The following is a 23,506-nucleotide window of genomic DNA, read 5'->3' on the forward strand; positions in this document are numbered from 1 at the left end:
AATTTAAAAGCAAACTTTGCATGAATAGTGAGTCATTGGCATAGCCGGGGGGTGAAGGGGGGGTTCGCCCCCTCCACCCTTCGAAACTTTTCATTCATATATATATATATATATATATATATATATATATATATATATATATATATATACACGCACACTACACATGCACGAATAACATAGTACCTAAAGGGTGGTGAACCACACCCCACCCCCCAAAATATGCCTGGCTACGCCCCAGTGATGGTAGTATTAATAAATTTGAGAAGTGACTAAGTATATTAATTAATTCAATTAACCATGTTAGGTTTCCAGAAATTAGTGTTGTTTATTCATTGGCGGGAGACGAATTGCAGCTCATGATTACTGAACTGGATACGGAAAGTAGAAGAGTAGGTCTGAAAATTAATATGCATAAAACTAAAGTAATGTGGAACAATCTTGGTAGAGAACAGCGCTTTGCGATAGGTGGCGAGACACTGGAAGTTGTAAAGGAGTACGTCTACTTAGGACAGGTAGTAACCGCGGAGCCGAACCATGAGAGTGAAATAACTAGAAGAATAAGGATGGGTTGGGGCTCATTCGGCAAGCATTATCAAATCATGAATGGTAATCTACCACTATCCCTGAAGAGGAAGGTATATAACAGCTGCATCTTACCGGTACTTACCTACGGAGCAGAAACCTGGAGACTTACAAAGAGGGTTCAACTTGAATTGAGGACGACGCAGCGAGCGATGGAAAGGAAAATGATAGGTGTAACCTTAAGAGACAGGAAGAGGGCAGACTGGGTCAGGGAACAAACGGGGGTTAAGGACATCATAGCTGAAATCAAGAAGGAGAAATGGATATGGGCCGGGCACGTAGCACGTCGGCAGGATAACCGGTGGTCATTAAGGGTAACTGACTGGATTCCAAGAGATGGCAAACGCGTGAGGGGGAGACAGAAAATCAGGTGGGTAGATGAGATTAAGAAGTTTGCAGGTATTAAGTGGCAGCAGAAAGCACAGGACCGGGTTGATTGGCGGAACATGGGAGAGGCCTTTGCATTGCAGTGGGCGTAGACAGGCTGATGATGATGATGATGATGATTCATTGGTATGGTGATAACCGCATCACTCTGAAACAAGCCTACTACAACATAATTAAGTTCCGCTGCACTGTGTCGGAAAGGAGCGGTGTGGGCGCAAGTTGAATGCTCCGTAAGCTTTTTGCTCTTAAATTTCTTGCAAGCTGACAAACCTCAACTGTTAGCGCACCGCGTTAATTAGAACACAGCATCGTCTGTAGACACCGCAGAGAAAACGCAGGCGTAACCACCGTACCTTTGTCCATCATAAATATATTTCAGGTTTCACTACTAAAGTGCGCGCGGAAAAAACGTACGTCAGCGACATGGGCGTAGCAAGAAATTGTTTTCGGGGTGGTCCAGCCACTGTTTACGTTCGTGCATGTGTTTGCATAGCTGTGTGTAATACACACATGCAAAATCGAAAATTTCCAGGGGTGGAAGTGGTGACACCTCCCCCCCCCGCCTACTCCAGTGGTCTGCGAGAATATTACTGCAGCTTAATTTGAGAATGAGCAGCACTACGACTAGCGTAGTGCTGCTCAAGCAAAAAATACACTCGCACATATAATGCAACTACTGTATTAAAGCGCTTGCTTATATGAATGAAACTACACCCCAATCTTTCAGAAGCCTGAATATTAAAAAAACACGCACACACGCTAAATATTGGTGTAATCACCGGGGAGACAGAAATCGTCTCGAGCGAAGTGATTAGAACAAACCACCATAGTGTTGGTCACCTTCTTTCCAATGCGTAAGTTTCTGATCCATGCTGTTATCCGTAGCGCGTCGTCTGCATCCTTTGGGAAGTGATGGAACGATACGTTGCCACCTTTCCACCGTGATGCCACGCATTGCAGCACACAGCAATATGCAGATCGATTTCTTCTTTTTCGGGCTCACGCGTGGTGGCATGGCGAAAATAAAGGAGCTATGCGACCACTTCTCAACGCACGCACCGTGATAACATGTCTCCTTTCAAGGTTGACCCTGCTAGTGCCGTTTCCAGGCGCCCCTGCTAGGTGGCGAGCGCTCAGTTGGAATCTCAAATGCTGTTCCTAATAAAAATGTAGAGCAAGCATGGCGTTACAAAATATGCCAAAGCCTGACGATTCAATTTATGTAACATAATGCACACTAAATTATCTGGTTGTTTTACGACTGCATTCTGTGTCAAGCTGCACATTTACACTCCGAATGATTAAACAGCGTGGGATATGAATGGAAAATACGAATAGAATGGAATTTTCGAAACAGCGTGGGATATGAATGGAAAATACGAATAGAATGGAATTTTCGAAAGTACGCATAGCAATGTGAATTCTGATGAGATTTCGCATTTTTACTTTTTATTCATTTAGGCTTGGCCAACACTTTCTGCTGTTTACAAGCGTGCGACCGCCTGTGGCGGGCCATGGTGCCAACTTGTGTAAATGTTCGTGAGCAGGTTGGACACTTGAAAGGCCTTTCTCCCGTGTGTGTGCGAAAATGGCACTTGAGTGTCAACCTTTCTGCAAAAGTCATGGAGCAGATGTTGCACTCGAATGGCCTCTCGCCCGTATGGATCTTCATGTGACGCAGGAGCTGAGCCTTCTGGGCAAAAACGTCGTTGCACACCTCACAGCAGTGCGGCTTCTCCCCCGTGTGGGTGCGCACATGCACGACAAAGTTCCTCTTCCGGTGGGTGCCGTACGGACACAGCTTGCAAGAGTAGTAATCCTTGACTTTCGACCTATTGTATTCGGCCACGTATTTGGAAAAGTTCTCGCTGTCCCTCCTGTCAACGCTACGAGTAGGAAGCTCACTGTCAGTCTCATCTTTTTCCTCAGCACTCTTATGCAATGTTCCAGAATTAGTGGTGCAAGCATTACCTGAAAAAAAAACAAAAAACATGCGAGGTCAGTGAACAAGTGTGCAGTCACAAGTGTACAGTCAAACTATGGGTTTAACATCCCAAACCTGCACAATGTTATGTGAGGCCCCAAAGCCGGACATCAAGGTGAATTTTAACTACCTAGGCAGTTTAGGTGCACCTAAATCATTTCACAGGCATTTTTTACATTTTCCAAAGGGCTAGTTACAGCGTGTGTGCTTTACTTTTGCAGCTTGTAAAATTTTCTCACACCTTCTAGAGGGCAGTGACTCCACATCAAACGGCATTCAGCAAGTGTTGTTTTAGCCACCACAGCGCAAGCTCCCATGCTACAGTGTACTAGAACTGCACCCCTGTTCCAGCTTATGTGAGTTGTCGTTCTTCCATCCGTACTTGAGCACTTGAGAGAACGGGAGTGGGCAAGACCAAGGGTGTTGCCTTACATGCACAGGGTGAGCCATAACCTGAGGAATGTGGCCACTACGTATGAAATTCCTGTTGTGTTTTCTGCTCCGAATAAACTGGTGCAATTGTGCCACCGAATCTCTCGTGGTAAGCCGCAAGGGCCCCAGAAAAGGAACATGAAAACTTTCAGGCGTTGTGCCACAGGTGTCGTCTGCAAGATTCCCCTGAGCTGTGGCAAGTCCTACATTGGAAAAATGGGATGGTGTATTAACGACCGCCTGAGGGAGCACGCCAATAGCATTGGATAAAGTGATGGTGCGCATCTTCCGGCGCATGTTAAGTGGTGCTCATGTGTGCCCCGTTTCCGCAAGTTAAGATTACTGGCAAGAGCAGAGGTCAAAGGGCGAGTTAACTATTAGAACCATTTAACATTAGGGGGAAGGGGTCCGCCTGAGTCAGTGACACATCAATTGCGCTAATATGGATCTGAGTTATCCTTTTTTAATAGACGGCTTTTGCTATGACATGTTCGACGTCACTCTTTCACACATCTGCGCATGCCCGGAAGTTTTCTTGGTTTGCGGCCTTTGCTGTCGATAAACAGCTGGTAGTTTGGTGCTCATCTGTCTCTTCTCCCTGTCTTTCTTCACGTTTCAAGCATTGCACCAGAAATAACATGAATAGCAAACTTAGGCCCCAACTCGCCCAGGAACAAATTCATAAGACTTTTCTCAAGCAAAAGAAAAGTGTACTGGTTTGGTTCCAAACACTGCAGCTTTTCCTCCACCAGAATTCCGAGGTGAAAAACAGATTGGCAATATCAATCCGCAAGTTGGGCGAAGAAGGAGAATCACCGATGTGAGGTCATGTGACGCGCCTTCCGCCCCTCCAAACCTTGACTCAGTCCTTTGTTTGAATATGCACAGTAAACAATGATGAGTGAATTGTTGTCCTGTGACTTCGACAGCGATTTCAGCTGCTGTGTTAACTCATCACGATAATGTCCACTGTGTCGAGGCCACCCTGCAGATGCTGGGCAACAAAAACATTATAATCACACTATAATACTTTATATGTGTTTCCTGGCTCTGGTGTGTGTGGAAAGCACTAAGGCTACGAAACAAAAAAGGAAACAAAAAACATCCCTTTAGCAATACCTCAAAATCGTGTCAGTACTCACTTAAAGGGACACTAAAGAGCCAAACGATTTGTCTCATATCAGTAAAGTTCTCTTTCATGATACCAAAAACACCACGCTTGCTGGAAGAAGACGCCTAGTAAAAGAGAAAATGCGCAAAAACAAAATATGAGTGGCGACGCCACCTTGAAGTTTCCGCACCATTCGCCGTGATGTCACATGTTTTGACGGCGCCTACTAGGGACTACGTAGTTTCTAATCGGTAAAAATGCAGTATAGTGTCCTCTGAGGGGCCCATAGACTTAATACACCAAGTTGGGGGAATTTTGTAGAGCCAATGGCGCCAAAATACATATATACTTTGAAATCCGTGACGTCACGCGGGGAGGTTAAGGCGCGAAATTTAAAACTGAAACTTTGAACTCAATTTCCTCCTCTATAAATAAACGTATGATGGCAAAATTAATGACATTAGAGTTCTCAGAGCACAATTTATCGATCTAAATGAATTGACTGTTTCTCTTAGCGTCGCTTTAAGTTTCAGCCTGTAGTTGGATTTCTGCACAATTAAACACTAAATTAGAAGCACCACATATTAATAGAGCAGAAATTCGTATTTGTAGAGGAGCCCATGTCCTGTGCGCTTTTTTTTTGTTTTTGTACATCACATGCTTAAACAGCCAAGAGAAGTTCTCAAACACTCCAGTTACTACTGCACCAAGGGAAACAGGGCAATTCCCCAATGACCTCATGCATACTAATATTATGTGATGAGGATGAAGATGCAGTCACTGAGCAAGTCAAGGTGAAAACAGAGACGTTTTGGAACCCGTACAGCTTCCAAATTGTCTTCGTGTTTTCACTTTGAGTTGGTCAATGACCGCATCTTCATGCTCATCATGATACCTGAGAAGACGAACTTTAACATTTTCAATTGCATAAGAATGGAAGCTTGAGCGAGTTGGTATGCGTTCATCTTGGTTGATACAGCGCACACGAAATGATGACGAAGTAGAAGAAAACACAGGACACAGGTCCTGTGTTTTCTTCTACTTCGTCGTCGTTTCGTGTGCGCTGTATCAACCAAGATCAACATCTTCAATTGTTCAACAGCACACAACTGCAATATACAGTGAAACCTCGTTAATACGTACCTGCCGGGAATGTGGCATAACTACTCACTAAACGATAGTACGCTTTAACCACCAAGTACAAATTTCCATCTCATGACGTGCGCCATCACTGCCAACAAAGAAATAAATACAGTGTCCTAGCAGATATTACCTAAAGGGCCAACCTCAAAGCCTTTTCTTTATTTTTGCCGAAGTGCATAAAAGATTTTGGCACTCTCACGCACGACCATTCAATAGCGCGCCGTGGTAACACTAAGGAGCATTTCGAAACTATTACAGGGTCCAGGATACGCAGCGACTGACATAGCGACAAAACGGACAGTATCTGTTTTCTGCGATACATGTGTACGCGTCTGCACCGTGATCTGCTACTAAGCGAAAAGCGACAGTTTCACTGAAACTCGGCACGGTCGCATGGAACCGATCATCTCGTCGCTGGTCGCGTGCAGCGTATCACCTACTCGGCTCATGCCACCACTGCCGGGGCCACTTGCTGCACAGCGCACACGTATTTGCCATAGGAGTGTCCTTCGTACCCACACCGCTCCAGACCGTGCACAGAAGCGGCGACGACAAGCTTCCTGCAAGGAATGTGCTTTTGGGTTGTCGCGTAATAAAAGCATGCAATATAGTTGCACCAGCGCTACGCTTGCTGTACCATACGCGTGACACCGTGAATGCAGCGATGTTTCTCGGCGCCCACGACCCGCAATGCTCAACTCCGCAACAGCGAGCTGCCTTTGTTTCTACAAAGTGACGCGCGTTTGAACATGGTCCCGCACCACGAGGCGGCAGCGATTGGCGCGTTCAGGATGTCGCCTATTAAAAGCGTGCAGTAGGCTTAAAGTGGTGCTAGGCCACGCGTGTGCCTGAGCAGATAGCTGAAGATACTTATTGTGATAAGGTTGTCGGTAATAAGTTATACTGGCGCATTCGTTGGTGGCCGCCACCTCGCCTTCATTCTTTCCCGATGCTTACCCTATAAATATGTTGGCGTCCACCTTACACCAGGACTTTCCTGGCTGGAACACATCACTGCTGTACGTGCAAAGGCCCCCAAAACATTAGGCCATTTGCGCTGCAACCTTCGTCATTGTCCCTCTAACATTTGCAAACTGTCCTACCTAACTTTCGTCTGCCCGCAACTTGAATATGCCTCATCTGTTTGGACCCCGTCCACTCATTATCAAATTAACATGCTCGAAGCAATTCAGAACAGAGCTGCACGTTACATTTACAGAATCTGCTGCCATCATTCCAGTGTGACGCAGCTTAAACTTGATTATTCATTACAACCATTATGCGTTCGCCATCAAGTGTCTTTGTTATGTCTATTTCATAAGTACGTCTACAGCAACAAAACATCATCGTTGCAACGCCCCCTATACACATCACGCAGGTTACATAATCATCTCAGCTTGACCCAGGTCTTTGGTAACGTAAATGTGTTTAATACATCAGCACTACCGCAAGCCATCCACATGTGGAATGATCTTCCCGATGATATCGCCTCTGATAGTACACCCTAGTGTTTCGGCAGAAACTTGAGATACATTTTCACAATGTAGCGTTGTAAGATTTCTTTTTTTTCGTCTAACTTTCAAGCTTTTATATTGTGAAGTATTGCGCTCTATTTTGATTAACGTGCTGTAATCTGTTTTTCGTGTACTATTGAATTAGGATGACTGATTGCATTGTTAATTTTATTGAGAAGTATTTTGTTGTTATTATTACTAACCTGCACTGTAGCTTTGTTCATTATGAGTTTACATCTTATTTCACTGTAACCCCCCTTACTCAATACCTTCGGGCCTGTAAGGTATTTTTCAATAAATAATAAATAAAGGCATCACCGCAATCACGCAGAAGTCGGAATCATTGATCGACTGATCTCCGCACTTCTCGAAAAGACAGAAAACCTACTAGGCACATTGTGGCATCAGAAAGTTCAGCGGCGCAGTTAACTTTTATGGCGCAAAAAATTATCGTGGTACGCACTAACCAGCAGGCATAGGATGATGAACCACTACGGCTTAAGCGATCAGCGAATGCATCAGGCTCTATGAGACTCTGTCGGGGATTCGTCGCAACTACGTTTTAACCATTAGTACATGTAAAATGGGTATGTATTAACGAGGTCCGACTCTAAGTCGCTTTGCAGAAGCCAGAGGGAAAGAATAGCTCACGTGTTTTTCGTGCCTGTTGCAAGATGTTTCTTCCTGGTCCAATGATGCAGTCCTCTGTAAAACAGAAAATCATTTGTAGTGGCAATACCCAAAACACAGGCCTGTGTAGAAGACATATTTTATTACCATGTTTACTTACACAACCTGTGCTCTCGCGTAATTTGCGCACATCTGAGGCATCACCTTGGTTTTCAAAAAAAAAAGGATGGCCACTTTTTGTGGAACCAGTGTTGTACACGTTCCTCTAAAGCAGGAACGAAAGTTCGTTCCTTGCCAATATTGGAACGAGTTCCCGTTACAAGTTCCTTCAATGTGAAAGGAATGCGTTCCAGTTACTTTTCAAACATTGGAATGTGTCACTACTTTAACTTTAGATATGATTCTTTAAATTAGGATATAGTGTCGGGCAGTCCCGAGGCGAAATGAAGCGATCAACTTAAAGGGACACTAAAGGCAAGTAACAATTTATGTCAAAGTGAAAGCTCAATGTATAACAATGTCTAAAACGGCAATATTATCAGCGGCAGTGGCCCACTTATCAAGAAATTAAGCTAAATATATCACACGACGTGCACCACGAGTGGGACATTTTTGAAATGATCCCGATGACGTGAGAGTGTCCGACTACAATTAAGGGGAGATGCGGGTCAAAGGCACTTTTTTTTTAATGTTCATCCTAGAGCATTGAAACTTGGGGTATTTGTAGAGTTTTTATGCTGATTTCAAATATATAATTAGTTTTCTTGTAAGTTGCATACTTTCTGTTCTGCATCATGACAAATGTGTAAAACATAGGCCCTTTAGCCCCCCTATTTCGATCCTTAAACTTCTACACATATTGACAATTAATGGCTCATATTGTTCCATTTGAACTGTAGAGTGCCGAAAACTATCCAGAAAGTGCAGAGAAAATATCTGCTAGATGTGAAAAATTCAAACATGGGAAATCCATTATTACCCAGACCCCGGTAAATGTTTACTTTCAAATTTTCTAATATGCATAAATAATGCTGCGGACAGCCATCAAAAGACGAATAGGCAGAAGACGACGACGACGATTTGGAGACTGTTGTGTGCTGCTGCCTTGCCCAAGTACTCTCCTGAAAATACACTTGTTTACAGTCCCTAGTCTTCGTCTCTTCACGTAACATTTTGGTGGAGGTGCTGGGTACCTCCCTTCGTCACGAAGCTTCGCAGTGGACGCCACCTTGAGCCTTCCAACATGGCTCTGGAAAATGCTTCGACCACTCCGGCCCCAACACCTGCCGCCAACACGACGTACATCAATGTCACCGCACCTCGCGACCCTGGTGTGTTTTCTGGCGCCAATGGGCAAGATGTCGACAAGTGGCTCAGCCTTTACGAACGCGTCAGCACAGGTAACCGGTGGGACTCTACTCTCATGCTTGCTAATGTGCTATTCTACCTAGACGGCACCCCGCGAGTCTAGCATGAGACGCATGATACTGAGCTGACAAGTTGGGATATATTCAAAGAGAAAATACGCGAGTTGTTCGGCAACCCTGACGGTCACCAGCTCGCTGCGAAAAAGGCGTTGTCGACCGGCGCGCAGACGTCAACAGAGCCGTACGTGATGTACATCCAAGACGTCTTGGCTCTCTGCCGTGCAGTTGACTCGCACATGACGGAACAAGACAAGGTTGCTCACATTCTCAAGGGTATCGCTGATGATGCCTTCAACCTGCTCGTCTTCAATAACGTGTGCACTGTTGATGCGGTCATCAAAGAATGTCGGCGCCTGGAACTCGCTAAAAGCAAGCGCATTATTCAGCAGTTTGCTCGCTTGCCTAACACCGCGCCGACGTCGTCCTGTGCCGATGTTCCCCCTTCTACAAGCAACAATGCAAACGTTACCCGAATTGTGCGACGTGAAATTGAAGCCACTTATCCAGCTACCTGCGAGCCCAGCACCTGCTCTTCCCCTGCAGTTCCGGTTTCGATGATTCAGGCAGTTGTCCGTCAGGAGATTGCCAACATGGGACTCCACTCTGTCTGCTCGGTAAACCACGTGGACTCTCGGCCGCATCCTCCGACTGCACCCCCTTCACCACCTCAGTTGCAACCACATTTCCGCAACGCTGAATGGCGCACTGCTGACGACAGGCCCATCTGTTTCATCTGCCACCGGATCGGACACATCTCTCGGCATTGTCGCAGTCGCTGGAACTCTGCTGCACAGTACACGTACACTGGCTATCACCGCTCCAATGGCTCCTACCGTCCCTCTACAGCACGTACAGATCACGCTGCCCCTGAATCTATTGCTCCTAGCCGCCCGTACTCACGCCCACCTTCGCCCCTACGCCGCCAGTCCCGCTCACCCCAGCCCCGTCGCTCCAATTCGCCAAGCTTCAACGTGCGCTCCCAACCGGAAAACTAGATGGTGCAGCGCCCGGAGGTGCCGCTGCATCAGTGCTCCCAACGCTTCCAAATCCTCTACTGACCCTTTCGACCAATATGAACCTCATTGATGTACACATCGACGGTGTTCCTGTTCGTGCTCTAATCGACACGGGAGCCCATTTATCTGTGATGAGCGCTAATCTTCGGACTCGACTGAAGAAAGTTCTAACACCAGCCGCGAAGCCAGTTGTTCGTGTCGCCGACGGCGGAACAGCTTGTGCAATTGGCATGTGTACAGCTCGAGTCGACATCGCCGATCGCTCTACCATCGTTCTTTTCACCGTACTCGCTCACTGCCCCCACGACGTCATTCTAGGCTTGGACTTCCTTTCTGCTCATTCGGCCCTCATAGACTGCTCTACCGGTACTCTCCGCCTTGACCTTCCTCTTCTAGATCCCCCTGCACCGCCTCCCATTCGCCTAAGTGCCGTAGACTTCGTTCGCTTACCACCCGCAGCTCTGACCTACGTTGATTTGGTACCATCCTCACCAGTGCCCGACGGCGCGTACATTGCGACTCCTGTCAAGGATGTTCTTCTCCACCAAGGTATTACAGTGCCTCGTTCTGTTTTATCTATTACATCCAATCGCACATGTTTGCCAGTGGTCAACTTTGGCTTGACAATGCAAGTGCTGCCACGAGGGATATCCTTGGCACATATCAGCGCCTTCGACGATCCCTCGATAGCATCAGTTACGTTGTAGGATGGTACTACCGAGCACACCGACCACTCGCAGTCCACCGCATCTGTTCTCGACGACCTGAAGAGAATTATTGCGCCAGATCTACCCCCAAAGAATGCTGACGACCTCTACCGGGTTCTCTTTTCGTACCGCAATATTTTTTATCTTCACGACCGTCCTTTGGCACAAACTACGACCGTGAAACATCGCATAAATACTGGCGATGCCGCTCCTATTCACAGACGTCCGTATCGAGTGTCACCCGCAGAGCGTCAAGCGATTCAAGCAGAAGTCAAGAAGATGCTCACCAAGAACATCATCGAACCATCATGCAGCCCATGGGCGTCACCCGTTGTCTTAGTGAAAAAGACGGCTCGTGGCGATTCTGCGTGGATTACCGACACCTCAACAAAGTAACAAAAAAGGATGTTTACCCCTTACCTCGTATTGACGACGCTCTTGACTGCTTACATGGTGCTCGCTACTTTTCGTCTATTGACCTGCGCTCTGGCTATTGGCAGATCGCTGTGGACGATCTGGACCGCGAGAAAACTGCCTTTATCACACCTGACGGTCTTTATCAATTCAAGGTAATGCCATTCGGACTATGTAACGCGCCAGCCACATTTGAACGTATGATGGACTCACTCCTTCAAGGATTCAAGTGGTCCACATGTCTGTGCTACTTGGACGACGTTATAGTGTTCTCCCCCATGTTCGCGAGTCATCTAGAACGCCTGTCTGCAATCCTGCAAGTTTTTCGCCAAGCCGGTTTGCAACTTAACGCATCGAAGTGCCACTTTGGTCGTCGCCAGATTACAGTGCTTGGTCACCTCGTTGATGGCACTGGAGTACAGCCAGACCCAGGCAAAATCCGCGCTGTTACGAATTTCCCGGTTCCTAAGTGTGTTAAAGATGTACGCAGCTTTATTGGTTTATGCTCGTACTTCCGCCGCTTTGTGAAAAATTTCGCGGACATAGCACGACCACTTACTGACCTTTTGAAAAAAGAGGCGCCATTTATATGGGGCGACGCCGAAGCTTCTGCTTTCGTTCATTTGATCCGGCTGCTTACAACGCCACCCGTTCTGGCCCACTTTGATCCTTCTGCGCCGACTGAAGTTCGTACCGACGCCAGTGGGCACGGCATAGGCGCAGTACTAGCACAACGACAGCACAGTACTGATCGCGTCGTCGCCTACGCCAGCAGGCTCCTCACAACTTCGGAGCGCAACTACTCTATCACGGAGCGTGAGTGTCTGGCCCTAGTTTTGGCGGTTGCGAAATTCCGCCCATACTTATACGGCCGACCCTTTTCAGTCGTCACGGACCACCACGCGCTCTGCTGGTTGTCCTCACTGAAGGACCCTACCGGCCGACTTGGTCGCTGGGCGTTACGCCTTCAAGAATATTCTTATTCTGTCATCTATAAGTCTGGCCGCCTGCACATGGACGCCGATTGCTTATCCCGTTATCCAGTAGTCGAGGCCGATGACACCGACCACGACGCACCACATGGCATCTTTTCTTTGTCTCCTTTCGACAACATCGCAGACGAGCAGCAACGCGACCTTTCGCTGCGAGCGCTCATCCACCGTCTGCAGACATCGCCCAATGACGCTTCAGTCCGCCACTTCGTCCTCCAGGATGATGTCCTATACCGTCGTAACTTCCATCCAGACGGGCCGGAACTTCTTCTAGTCATGCCGAGACAATTACGTCGAACTGTACTTTTCGAACTTCATGACGCTCCCACTGCAGGACACCTAGGTGTATCGCACACGTACGACCGCATCCGCCATCGCTTCTATTGGCCCGGTCTCCTCCGTTCAGTTCGACGCTACGTTTCTGCCTGTGATTCATGTCAGCGTCGCAAAACACCCCAGATGTTGCCTGCTGGTCATCTCCAACCAATCGACGTTCCAGTAGAGCCATTCTTCCGTGTTGGACTTGATCTTCTCAGCCCCTTTCCTACGTCATCCGCCGGGAACAAATGGGTAGCCATGGCGACTGATTACGCCACCCGATATGCCATAACACGGGCTCTCCCCACTAGCTGCGCTACCGACGTCGCGGACTTTCTCTTACATGACATCATCTTGCTCCACGACAGCTACTCACTGACCGCGGCCGTAACTTTCTTTCTAGAGTTATCGCCGACATTCTGCGTTCATCCGCCACGCAGCACAAACTGACCACCTCATACCATCCGCAAACGAACAGTCTCACGGAGCGGTTCAACAGAACCCTCACGGATATGCTGTCCATGTACGTGTCGAACGGCCACCATGACTGGGACATTGCTCTCCCTTACGTCACGTTCGCATACAATTCTTCTCGACACGCCACTGCCAGATTTTCGCCGTTTCATCTATTGTGCGGTCGTGAACCCACCCTGCCACTTGATACTGTTCTTTCTTTGGCTGCCACCCCAACTACCGGGTATGCACGTGATGCCATAGCACTTGCCGACCATGCACGCCAAATTGCCTGTACTCGGCTGACTGCTTCGCAAGACACCCAGCGACATTACTACGATGCCCGCCACCGCGACGCACAGTTCTCGCCTGGCGCGCTCGTGCTGCTCTGGTCTCCTTCTCGTCATGCGGGACTTTCGGAGAAGCTCCTGTCTAGATACACAGGGCCCTACCGCGTCATCCGCCAAGTAACACCCGTAACTTACGAGATTACTCTGGTCAATCCGCCTTCACCCTCTGCCGCGGCATCAAGTGACATCGTGCACGTCAGAAGACTCAAGGCCTACTCCAGTGTGTCTGACCCCTAATTTTAAAAGCCCCGGGACGGTGCTTTTACCGCCGGGGGTAATGCTGCGGACAGCCGTCAAAAGACGAATAGGCAGAAGACGACGACGACGATTTGGAGACTGTTGTGTGCTGCTGCCTTGCCCGAGTACTCTCCTGAAAATACACTTGTTTACAGTCCCTAGTCTTCGTCTCTTCACATAACAATAATATTGAGATTTGGAGAAGATAGCAGCACTCCTCACACCTTAAACAAAATTTGGGCCAAATTTCATGCAGATCTGAGCACCAGAAGTACCAAAAACAAGAGGGGCATGCTGAAAAAGCTGCAAAAAAAGTGTGTTTTGAGAAAAACGAATTTTAAAGTTAAAATTGGATGTTTATTTATAAAAGAGGTAACGAAATCCGATCAAAATTTCACACAAAAGAGGTAAATTGTTCTTCTAGTAGCCACTGCCACTAAAATGAGCCAGCACCACAAGTTTCTCCTTCACAGCTCTTTCGAGCAGAGTAGCTATTGCGCGAGCTCCCACTGCCGCAGGTCCTGCTTGCGATCGGTCCGTCACTCGCCGCCCCTACGCTGGACTCCTCGCTCGAAGCAACTCGCCGCAACGTATACGTAATCGAAAGAATACTTTCGGGGCACTCGCTGTTCTCGCATTGTAGTACCAGAAACGACGCCTTTACGTTTGTAAGCTGGATCTCGAATGCGTATTCCCGAGCGATGGCACGTTGGACACACTGCACCGATCACGAGGATGTTCAATGCTTTTATGTCAGCGATCAAGGAAGACTCTTTCTACCGTCATCCTTCTTCGTCGTCGAAGAGTCCGATCTTCTCTTTGAGAGGCCCTGACATACTCGAACGCCGCAGCAAACTCGTCGGAAGCATCGCCGTCGCTGTCGCTATGCCTCGCGGCAGCAGACGCACTTGCCGTTCGGCGAGTGTTTGGCTTCAATTTGCACCAGCAGCCTCAAAATTTGTTCACCGAGTGATACTTCACTGGCTGGTGACTGCGCTTGCTACGGTTCTCTTTATCCATGATGAAAATAAATACGCGAGAGAAACGTTCAGCTGCGCAGCTCGATGAAACACGGACCCTTGCAAGCAGGCTTCACAACACGCAAGGCATGCAGCGGCCAATGGCAGTCCCCGATCCGTACAACGTGATTTAAAAGCCAGTCCAATGCCTCCTCTAGAAAGATGCCTGCGACGTGAGTCGAAGAGCTGGTTCCCCGCCTTCTCCTGTTCTCTCCTCCTCCGCTCCCCCAAACAGTGTCGGCTGCGAGCGCTCGCTGCGGCGGCTGCTTTAAACCTTGTAGCCTCTGAGATTAAAGTACTGCCTACGGCCATCTTGGAGGCAATGCTTGCCGTTGTGGCCGAGCGGCCGTGCCACCGGCAGCGATGGCGTCACTTCCGAATCCAGCAGAAGTAGTAGTGTCGGCTGCGAGCGCTCCTTGCGGAGAAAGCACTGAACTACGGGGAACCTCCCGTCCCCATGGGAAAGCGTGCGACGTCGCAGGCATCTTTCTAGAGGAGGCGATGGCCAGTCGCAGCGCTCGAAAAGCCCGGCAAAAGCATGCTTTCTTTATTATTTCTTGTGCTTCTGTAGTGCGGGAAACCACGGTTATTTGAAGATCCCCTCATGCGATCCCCAACAGCGAGCGGCCGCGCTTTATCGGCCGTGAGGCACTAGAAGACGTCACACTTTCGGTCAAGATTAACAGCCACCTTGTGCTCTTTAGATGCAATTTTAACGCATTTCCAGTTGAGTCTCGACTTTGATTTTTATTTTCGGAACAGCAGAGATACTAATCTTAACAAAACAGGTGAAAACAAAAAAACAAAAAGAACAAAACACTGCTGGCAGCAGGAAATATGGAGGTAAAATGAACGTATGAAAACGCACCTAGACAATTTTTTTTATTGAGCACTGGATGTTCGTACTGCAAACATGTTTAACTGCAACACTAGTGCTGGTCCATTACAAGTGCAACACATATAGCGCTGTCAACTTCGGTCTTCAAATGTGCAGTCAGGATGCTTTGAATGTACAAACAGCAAGTTACTCACATGCACCAATAACTAAATGTCTTGCACAAGAAACTGCATTGAAAGAAGCAATACATAGCTGTTTATTGAACGCTGATTTCATATCACAATATGATTTTCAGAAAGGGAGGAAGGAAGGAAACGGAAAGGCAGGGAGATTAAGTAGAAAAGGTTGGCTACCTTACACTGGGATAGTATTGAGGAGGGAGATTAGAAAGACGGCGGGAAAATGAAGCACCGACCAATCATTAAAACACATACACAAAGACGTTTTGGTACCGCTACAGGGACCTTCTTCACAATGAATGAAATTTTTTTTTCCAAAGAAGGCCGATTACATGCGCTTCATGATGTGACGCAAGCAACGGGTATAGATCGCGGGCAGATGGCCTTAGTTTAAATTAAGCGTGTGCACCTTTGTTTGGATATGAAGGGATTCCAGGTAAAGCCTCGCCGTCTTCATTCTTTCTTTTCCAATTATGCTCGTGTTGTCCCAGTTGACGTCATGGCCTGTGGAGCCTGCGTGTTCCACCAACGCGTTTGTTGCCATGTGCTTCTTGTTAACATCGTTCTTGTGCTGCTTTAATCTTTTTGCAAAATTGCCTCTTTCCCCAATGTATGCGTGTCAACAATCAGCGCACGGTATCCTTTATACAACACGACACCAGGAAACTTATCTTCGCGAGCTTATCTTTCACCGTCACCAATGTGTCGGCGCTTGATTTTTCCGCCATGAACTTTCCCTACCAGACGGATTTCCGTCGTACCCTGGACTTCAGAACAGAAAGATGAGAGAGAGTGGAGGGAAGAGAAGAAAAAAGGGGGGGAGGAGGAGGCAGGAATATGTCTAGAATACATATTCCCAAGTTAATAAAATCGCTTATTTGAACTCTGAGTTGCATCTTGATGTTGGTGTCCGACAGGTAAACGCTTTTTTTTCGTGAGCGTTTTGTTGGCAATGTTCAAGAGCCGTTCCACCGAAGCTCTTGAAGGTACTGCTGTGTTATTGTACTTGAGGAAAAGTTCGTTCAAATTTTTAAAGTTCGTCTGCAAGAGTGGGTAGTCAGCTGGTACAAGCAGGTATTGCGACAGCTCATTCTGTGCCTCGGCACTGCTGACGTGTCCAAATGCACCGGCGCAAGCAAGCAGCGAACAAAGAGTAGCGGAGGAAGGAGAGGAGGGCACGATACGAGTGCAGTCACGACAGCACAGTGAGAACTGCAAGCTACGCACTTCACCTGAGTGCAGTGGGGCGCAAGCAAGTGCAGCTGGCACCAGCGAGCGCACGCGCAATGTGAGTGCCACCACGAGAACAAATGGAGTGGTGCACATTGCACACTACGCGCGGGCAGTGAGTGATGTCACCCTTACTCTCAACTGAGACGTAGGGTGCCGTGCACTACTGCAGTCTACTGTTGAACGTACGGTAAAACCTTAGTGATACAAATCTTGCGGGGTCACCAAAAATAGTCGTATCATCCGAACTTCGTATCACCAGAAAGCGTGAAAAATTAGTATGCGACAAAAGAAGGTTGGCATATGTTTTTCTTTATTGTCTCTCAGGGCCGCAGCGAGGTCATGAACAGCTCTGATGATTGCCAGTAAAGTGATGAGATGTCAGCGATCATACCTGTACTCGTAAATATACCGTGCATGTGTGCGTGTGTAATTAATGAACCAGATGTGTTGTGACCCGTGATCGCTAATAACCCCTTCGTAATCTTAGCACGCTTTTCCGCATGACAACGGAGTACTGCGGCGAAAGTGACTTAAGAAGTACTTTGCATGCGATAGATGAAGGCCAGAAAATTTTAGAACCGTTTCCTTTGTTGCTGTTATTTTGCTGCTGGTGTTTTTCGGGAGATTTACGGCCGTGCCCGTACAATTGGGAGGTTTGCTCAAAATGCGGGAGTCTCCCATGCAAATCGGAGTTGGCAGGTGTGCGTACGCAGCGAGGCCTAGCGCCTTCGCCAAGACCGTCCACTTTGTCTCTTGGGGTCCTCGTCCCCCTTTCATAGGACGGCCGACTGCGAGGACATGGCTTGCATCGACGTGGCAGGCACGTTTTAACACAGTACAGCGACGCTGCTGCCTCGAGCACAGCAGCATGCGTCGACGTGTTGGAAAGACCGAAGAGAGAGAGAAAAAAAAGAAGACCACGCCAATGCCATCTGTAATCTAAACACGAAAGCGCATTAAAGACTCCAAGATTTGCGCACACAATCTCGAAGGCAACGAAGCACCGCTGATGGTCGCGCAGCCAGTATTTCCGCGCCTGCAATGGTTTCTGTGTCTTCCGCGACAGTGCAGGCAGCACCTGTAAGTATCTTTACGCTAGTGTACGTTTGTATCAAACGTCGCGGGGTGAAAATCGGTTCGCAACAACTGTACTACATTACATTGCAGGCTAATGGAACTTGGCCGGGACCACAGGAAAATTCAAATCACCCCAAAATTCGTACGAGCTGTGATCGTATAACCTAGGTTTTACCGTATACCTACACCTCAAACTTCGTCTTCCTAGCTCTATTTGCAGCCAAGCTACAGGCATTCTACGGTCTAATCAGACCATTAATTAATCCTAATCAAGTAGAACACGTGGTAAGTATACTCCTTTCTAGCCCAACACATTGGTGCTATGCATCCAAGAAAAATCACTTTCCGATATTCAGTTACGGTGGACCTCTAGGCACTTTTCTGTGCTTTGATTGTGTAAGTGGCCCTTTTGGCGAGGTTTTAATGAACTATCCACAGGGCTAACTGAACTTTTGCTTCACTCAACTTAATCCTTACTATGCTGTTTATCCTATACACCTATTAACTAAAACCCTTACTAAGTTTTTATAACGTTCTTTTTCACTTTCGAGACTTTGGTTTCACCTTTTTTGGCGTCGCAAGACATCACCCTCATGTCGCTAGCAACTAACATTATAATATCTTTACTCATACATTTTGTGAGCTCTGCAAGGTTCCACAACGCACATGAAACACAGACATGGGAGATTAGTACGGTCATGCCGGAAAAGTCCAGGCAGACACTCATTACTGAGTGCAAACCCAACAGTGAGGAGTCCCGACCAGCATTCAATACGCGCTGGAAATAAGAGCTTTATGTATTTCCTAAGGAGTCACATTGCAGACTGGGGAGTCATGAAACGGCCGCAATGGACCATATGGGCTGCAGTAATGTTGGTCCCAGAGAGTGGTCACAGATGGGGTAAGCGCTAACGCTGACAAGAAGCCTCCGCAATGTAACCTCCTCTCGATGGGTTAAACCACCAGGGAGGCCGGACCCACATGGAGGTATGAGCTTGTGTGCTACATCCGAGGATTTCCGGAGCATCTGTCCATGAGCATCTTCAGGAAAATGCAGAAGGGGGTGTGCCGAACCTTCCCAAATCAGTTTTGACATGGCTCAGCAAAGCGGCCCGAGGCAACCACTAACACATATCCGTACAGTTGTGGAGGCAGCAAGATGGTGAATGCTATGCGAGAGATGTAGACCGATACACTCTGCGTATATTGTGGATAGCTTGCGTAGAGTCAGTGCGAATGATGAGCTGAGAATATCTAGCAGCATGAAGACACAGAAGCAGTGCGGCTGATTCCTCATGCATAGCAGCAAGCTCGGCAGGATGTGCAGGTGCAGCAGGATCGGCACGATACTGCCATGCGCACTTCTTTTTATATCTTTATGTAACCGGTCCATTACAAATATAAATACTGCCTTGTGGAAACCGTGCCCGAGTGTCCGGGAACCTTCCAGATTATTTTAGAATCTTCCGATAACACTATGCACTGCACACGAACAATATACAGTAGACTCTCGTTAAACGGAACCTGAAGGGACCAGGAAAATGCGTTCCATTTAACAGGAGTTCCGTTTACTGAGAGATGAAAAGGAGTGCAGAATCCAAGTACGAAACCAATTATATTAGATGCAGTTGTTCCATTTAAGCAGCAGTTCCGTTTAACAGATTTCCGTTTACTGAGAGTCTACTGTAGTTTATTCTGGAACTACCCAGGCCACCAATGATAACGCTGGAATCTTTGATGCCACAGGCATAAAAGGCCGACGTGCTTTACTGCTGATCAGATACCGACAACCGACAATGTTTTCACCACTATCAGTGTGCAGTGTGTATTGGTTGTACTTTAACTTTTCATTTCCTGAGCACAAGTTCGCTTGAATAAAGAGTTTCATCTTGAATGTGCCGATTGCTGCCTCCTTCAACATCATGACCCCGTGACATCTGGAAGAGGTGCTGCTTTGTTCATGATCCAGATGCCCCTATGAAGCGCCGACCCAAGCGCACGCCGCGAAGAAGGCAACGATAAAGACAACCCAGTGCGTAAAAATAGCTACAGGCAGAAGGGACAACAGCCAGAGTATGGGCGCCTTCCCAAAACACCAGGCAGCCCAAGACCGTCACATCGACCACTGAAACAATAACAGCCCTTGTGTCGTCGCCTACAATGGTCGTCGTGCATCAGCCCGAGAGCAGCCAACTTTCCGGGGATCACCATGTGAGGATCCAGAAAGCTGGCTGGAGGCATACGATCAGGTCGCCACGTTCAACAACTGGGACTGTGACGAGAAGCTTCGCCAAGTCTCTTTTGCCCTTGAAGATAGCATAAGGACCTGGTTCCAGAACCGAGAGCCCACGCTAACAACCTGAGATCTCTTCTGCGCCGCATTCCTTGGAACATTTACAAACATCGTCTGCAAAGAAAAAGCCGAAACCCTGTTGGAGACTTATGCACAGCTCCCAAATGAGAATGTCAGGCTGTACACTGAAGAAATGACTTGCCTATTCCGCCACGCCGACCCCGCCATGTCCGAGGAAAAAAGGATTCACTTCCCGATGCGGGGAGTGAGGGAAGAACTTTTTGCTGGACTTGCGCGCAACCTGCCTAGGACGGTCTCGGAATTTTTTTCGGAGGCCACGATGATCGAAAAGGCACTTGAAGTGCATACCAGGCAGTACAAGCGCCATATTCCCACAAAGACTTACGGGGAGGTTTAAGCGCTGCAATCCGACGATCTGCGCGAGACCATCAGAGCAATCGTGTGGTTGGAGCTGCGGAAATTACTGCCATCCTCACAGCCTCAAGTGGACTCGACTGCCGACGTCGTACACCAGGAAATCCAGCTATCACTGTGAGCACCTCAACCAGTGCAGCCTGAGCCCCAAGCACTCGGCTACGCCGCCATAGTCCACTGCAAAACTCCTCCATGCCCGCGTCAGGCGGCCTTTACCTGCGAGGCATGGCCTTTAACGCTGACCTAACTCAGGCAATCTTGAGATACAGCTAGACAAGCCACTGCCGAACCACCACCTACCACCCACAGACCAATGGCCTCACCGAGCGTCTAAATAGGACCATCGCCAACATGCTGGCGATGTACTTCGACATCGAGCAGAAGACAAGGGGTGCCATCCTTCCATACGTGACCTTCGCATACAACATAGCCGTACACAAAACGACACAGATGACGCTATACAAGTTGGTCTACGAAAGGAACCCAGCAACGACGCTCGATGCTATGCTGCCGAAATTCACCGACGAACAAAATCACGATTTTGTGCCTACCTGCAGCACGCCGAAGACCGACAGCTCGCCCACCTGCGCATTAAAAACCACCAGAGGGTCGATAGCCGTCACTACAATCTTCGACCACGCAACACGAAATGCCAACCCGGAGACCTTGTTTGGGTCTCGACACTGATACACCGACGTGGACTCTGTGAAAAACATTGACGTTACTTTGGGCCATACAAGGTATGCCGACATCTTGGCTCGCTGGACATGAGGTTGTCCTGGACGGCATTATGAACTCTCAGCGGCGCCGCACACGACCTGAAGTTGTCCATGTCGTTCATCTTAAGCCATTTTATACGTGTGTTAACAAACCTGAGGATTCTACTTCTCGCTTTATTATTGTTCTTTCTTCGTGTAGGCATATTTTTTTTCCTCCCATGTTCAGTTATAAGCACCGGGACGATGCTTTTTCAGAGGGGGGCATGCTATGTGCACCTTTTAAAGTTTTATGTAACCGATCCGTTACACGTAAAACAACTGCCTTGTGCAAACTGCGCCCGAGTGTGTGGGAGCCTTCCACATTATTTTAGTATCTTCCACTAACACTGTCCACCACACGTGAACTAACTCGGCCACGAACGATAACACTGGAATCTTCAATGCCACAGGTACAAAAGGCCAACGCGCTTTACTGCTGATCGGATTACAGACGGCCGACGTTCTGTTCGCCACTATCAGTGTACAGTGTATATTGCTTGTACTTGAACTTTTTATTTCCTGGGCACAAGTGCACCCGAATGAAGAGTTTCATTTTGAACATGCCAACTGCTGCCTTCTTCAACGTCACAACCACGTGACAATACAAGCATGCCTGGCCAGCTTCTGGTATTAATGGGTGCACAAGAGTGGTATGAATTGTGGTGCCACTAACACTGGCGTCAGTGTGTACACAAAGACAGTGGCATCATCTCGGTTATCAGCACGATAAAGGCAGGAAACTTGGGCATTTGCCTGGCGAGGAACCGAGCTGTAAAGGTGACCAGAAGGTTTCTTTTCACTCAATTGCATTTTGTTCCATAAAGCGATAGTGGTTGTTTCTGATGCTGGACTGTGAATTTCATTAGTTGTGTACCACACCAATGCAGTGGCCAGTGTTGCGACGTTAGGGTTGCATCGTACCCGGACTCCACTTGGTAGCGTAAGTTAGTCTTTAGGTTGAGGAATTGATGCTCCGAAGTTGGGAAATCGAAAACAAACAAGTTTACTGGCACTTTTTGTACACTCATTTACGTAGTGAAAAGGTAAGATTTCAGCAACGAGCGAATTGGATGAGCCATTAACTCAGGGCACAGAGCGTCTTCTCTCACTCAGCACCGTCCTTTTTAATACTTCAGGCTGGCTCCTCCTTCTTGATAGCAGCCAACCATGCAACACGACACCACCCACCAAGACGCCCGCTAATTGTACTGTCGCGGTCGGGTCGTTGCACTCGTTGATGCAGCAAAGTTCCTGTAGTCAATGATACTTACGTGGGGTCAGCCGAGACAACAGGATGTCAGCAAGTTTCTCCGCCTCTGACAAGAAAGGCAGGAAAGAGTATACAGTGACCTGCAATTGCTCTGGTCAAAACAGACGAGTTCGATTGGCACCGTAGCATCCGAAACATGTCAAAGCGGCCCATTGTGAAGACGGTGCCAGCTCTCTGTTGCCCATCGTAGCTTGCACGATTCTCTTCCCTTTGTGGGGCACTTCCCGCCGCGGAGAGCCCGCTTCTGGGAAGGGTCAAGGTGTCCCGAGTCGTATGGGAACACATCACCAGTCCACTCTCAAAGATGTGTCACCACTGTCAGTCATAACACCAGGCAGAATGTTGATGGCTTAAGGTTGCATGAACAGCGTTGCCGATGCACTAACTCATCAAGAATGTTGAGTAGAGGCTCCTGTTGCAGTGTTGTCAATGCAGGGATACATGGCAGTCCAGTTATGGCACGAATGGCTTTGTGGTTAATCGCCTCCAGGCGAGCTCATTCGGCCGTCGTGAGGTGATGAAACTGGGCACGGTAGACGAGCCAAAGGAGGCAAGCTCTGTTGGCGCTACCAGATTTCTTCACAATGTGTCATATATCAGATGCATTGTTTCTGCAGTCTGTTGTTTTTCACTCTTGACACAACGTCCTGCAGATCCGGCGGCAGCAATTTCCACACCAAGCACGCGGAGATTTGAAGCCTCATGTA

The 23,506-nt window shown here is 48.0% G+C and overlaps 1 protein-coding gene across 1 annotated transcript in view; it reads right to left on the reverse strand.

Annotated features, from left to right (window-relative positions):
* Positions 1-2,402: 2,402 nt before the first annotated feature.
* Positions 2,403-23,506, reverse strand: part of LOC119372437 (zinc finger protein 337) — a 75,622-nt gene continuing 54,518 nt past the window's right edge. The window contains exons 6-7 of the mRNA XM_049420243.1: positions 7,805-7,858; positions 2,403-2,940 (exon numbers count right to left, since the gene is read on the reverse strand). Of these exons, the coding sequence (XP_049276200.1) occupies positions 2,423-2,940; positions 7,805-7,858 (572 nt within the window). The 3' untranslated portion in view covers positions 2,403-2,422. The remainder of the gene's footprint in view (positions 2,941-7,804; positions 7,859-23,506) is intronic.

The sequence above is a fragment of the Rhipicephalus sanguineus genome, chromosome 10 (assembly GCF_013339695.2).
Source record: "Rhipicephalus sanguineus isolate Rsan-2018 chromosome 10, BIME_Rsan_1.4, whole genome shotgun sequence".
NCBI classification, from domain to species: Eukaryota; Metazoa; Arthropoda; class Arachnida; order Ixodida; family Ixodidae; genus Rhipicephalus; species Rhipicephalus sanguineus.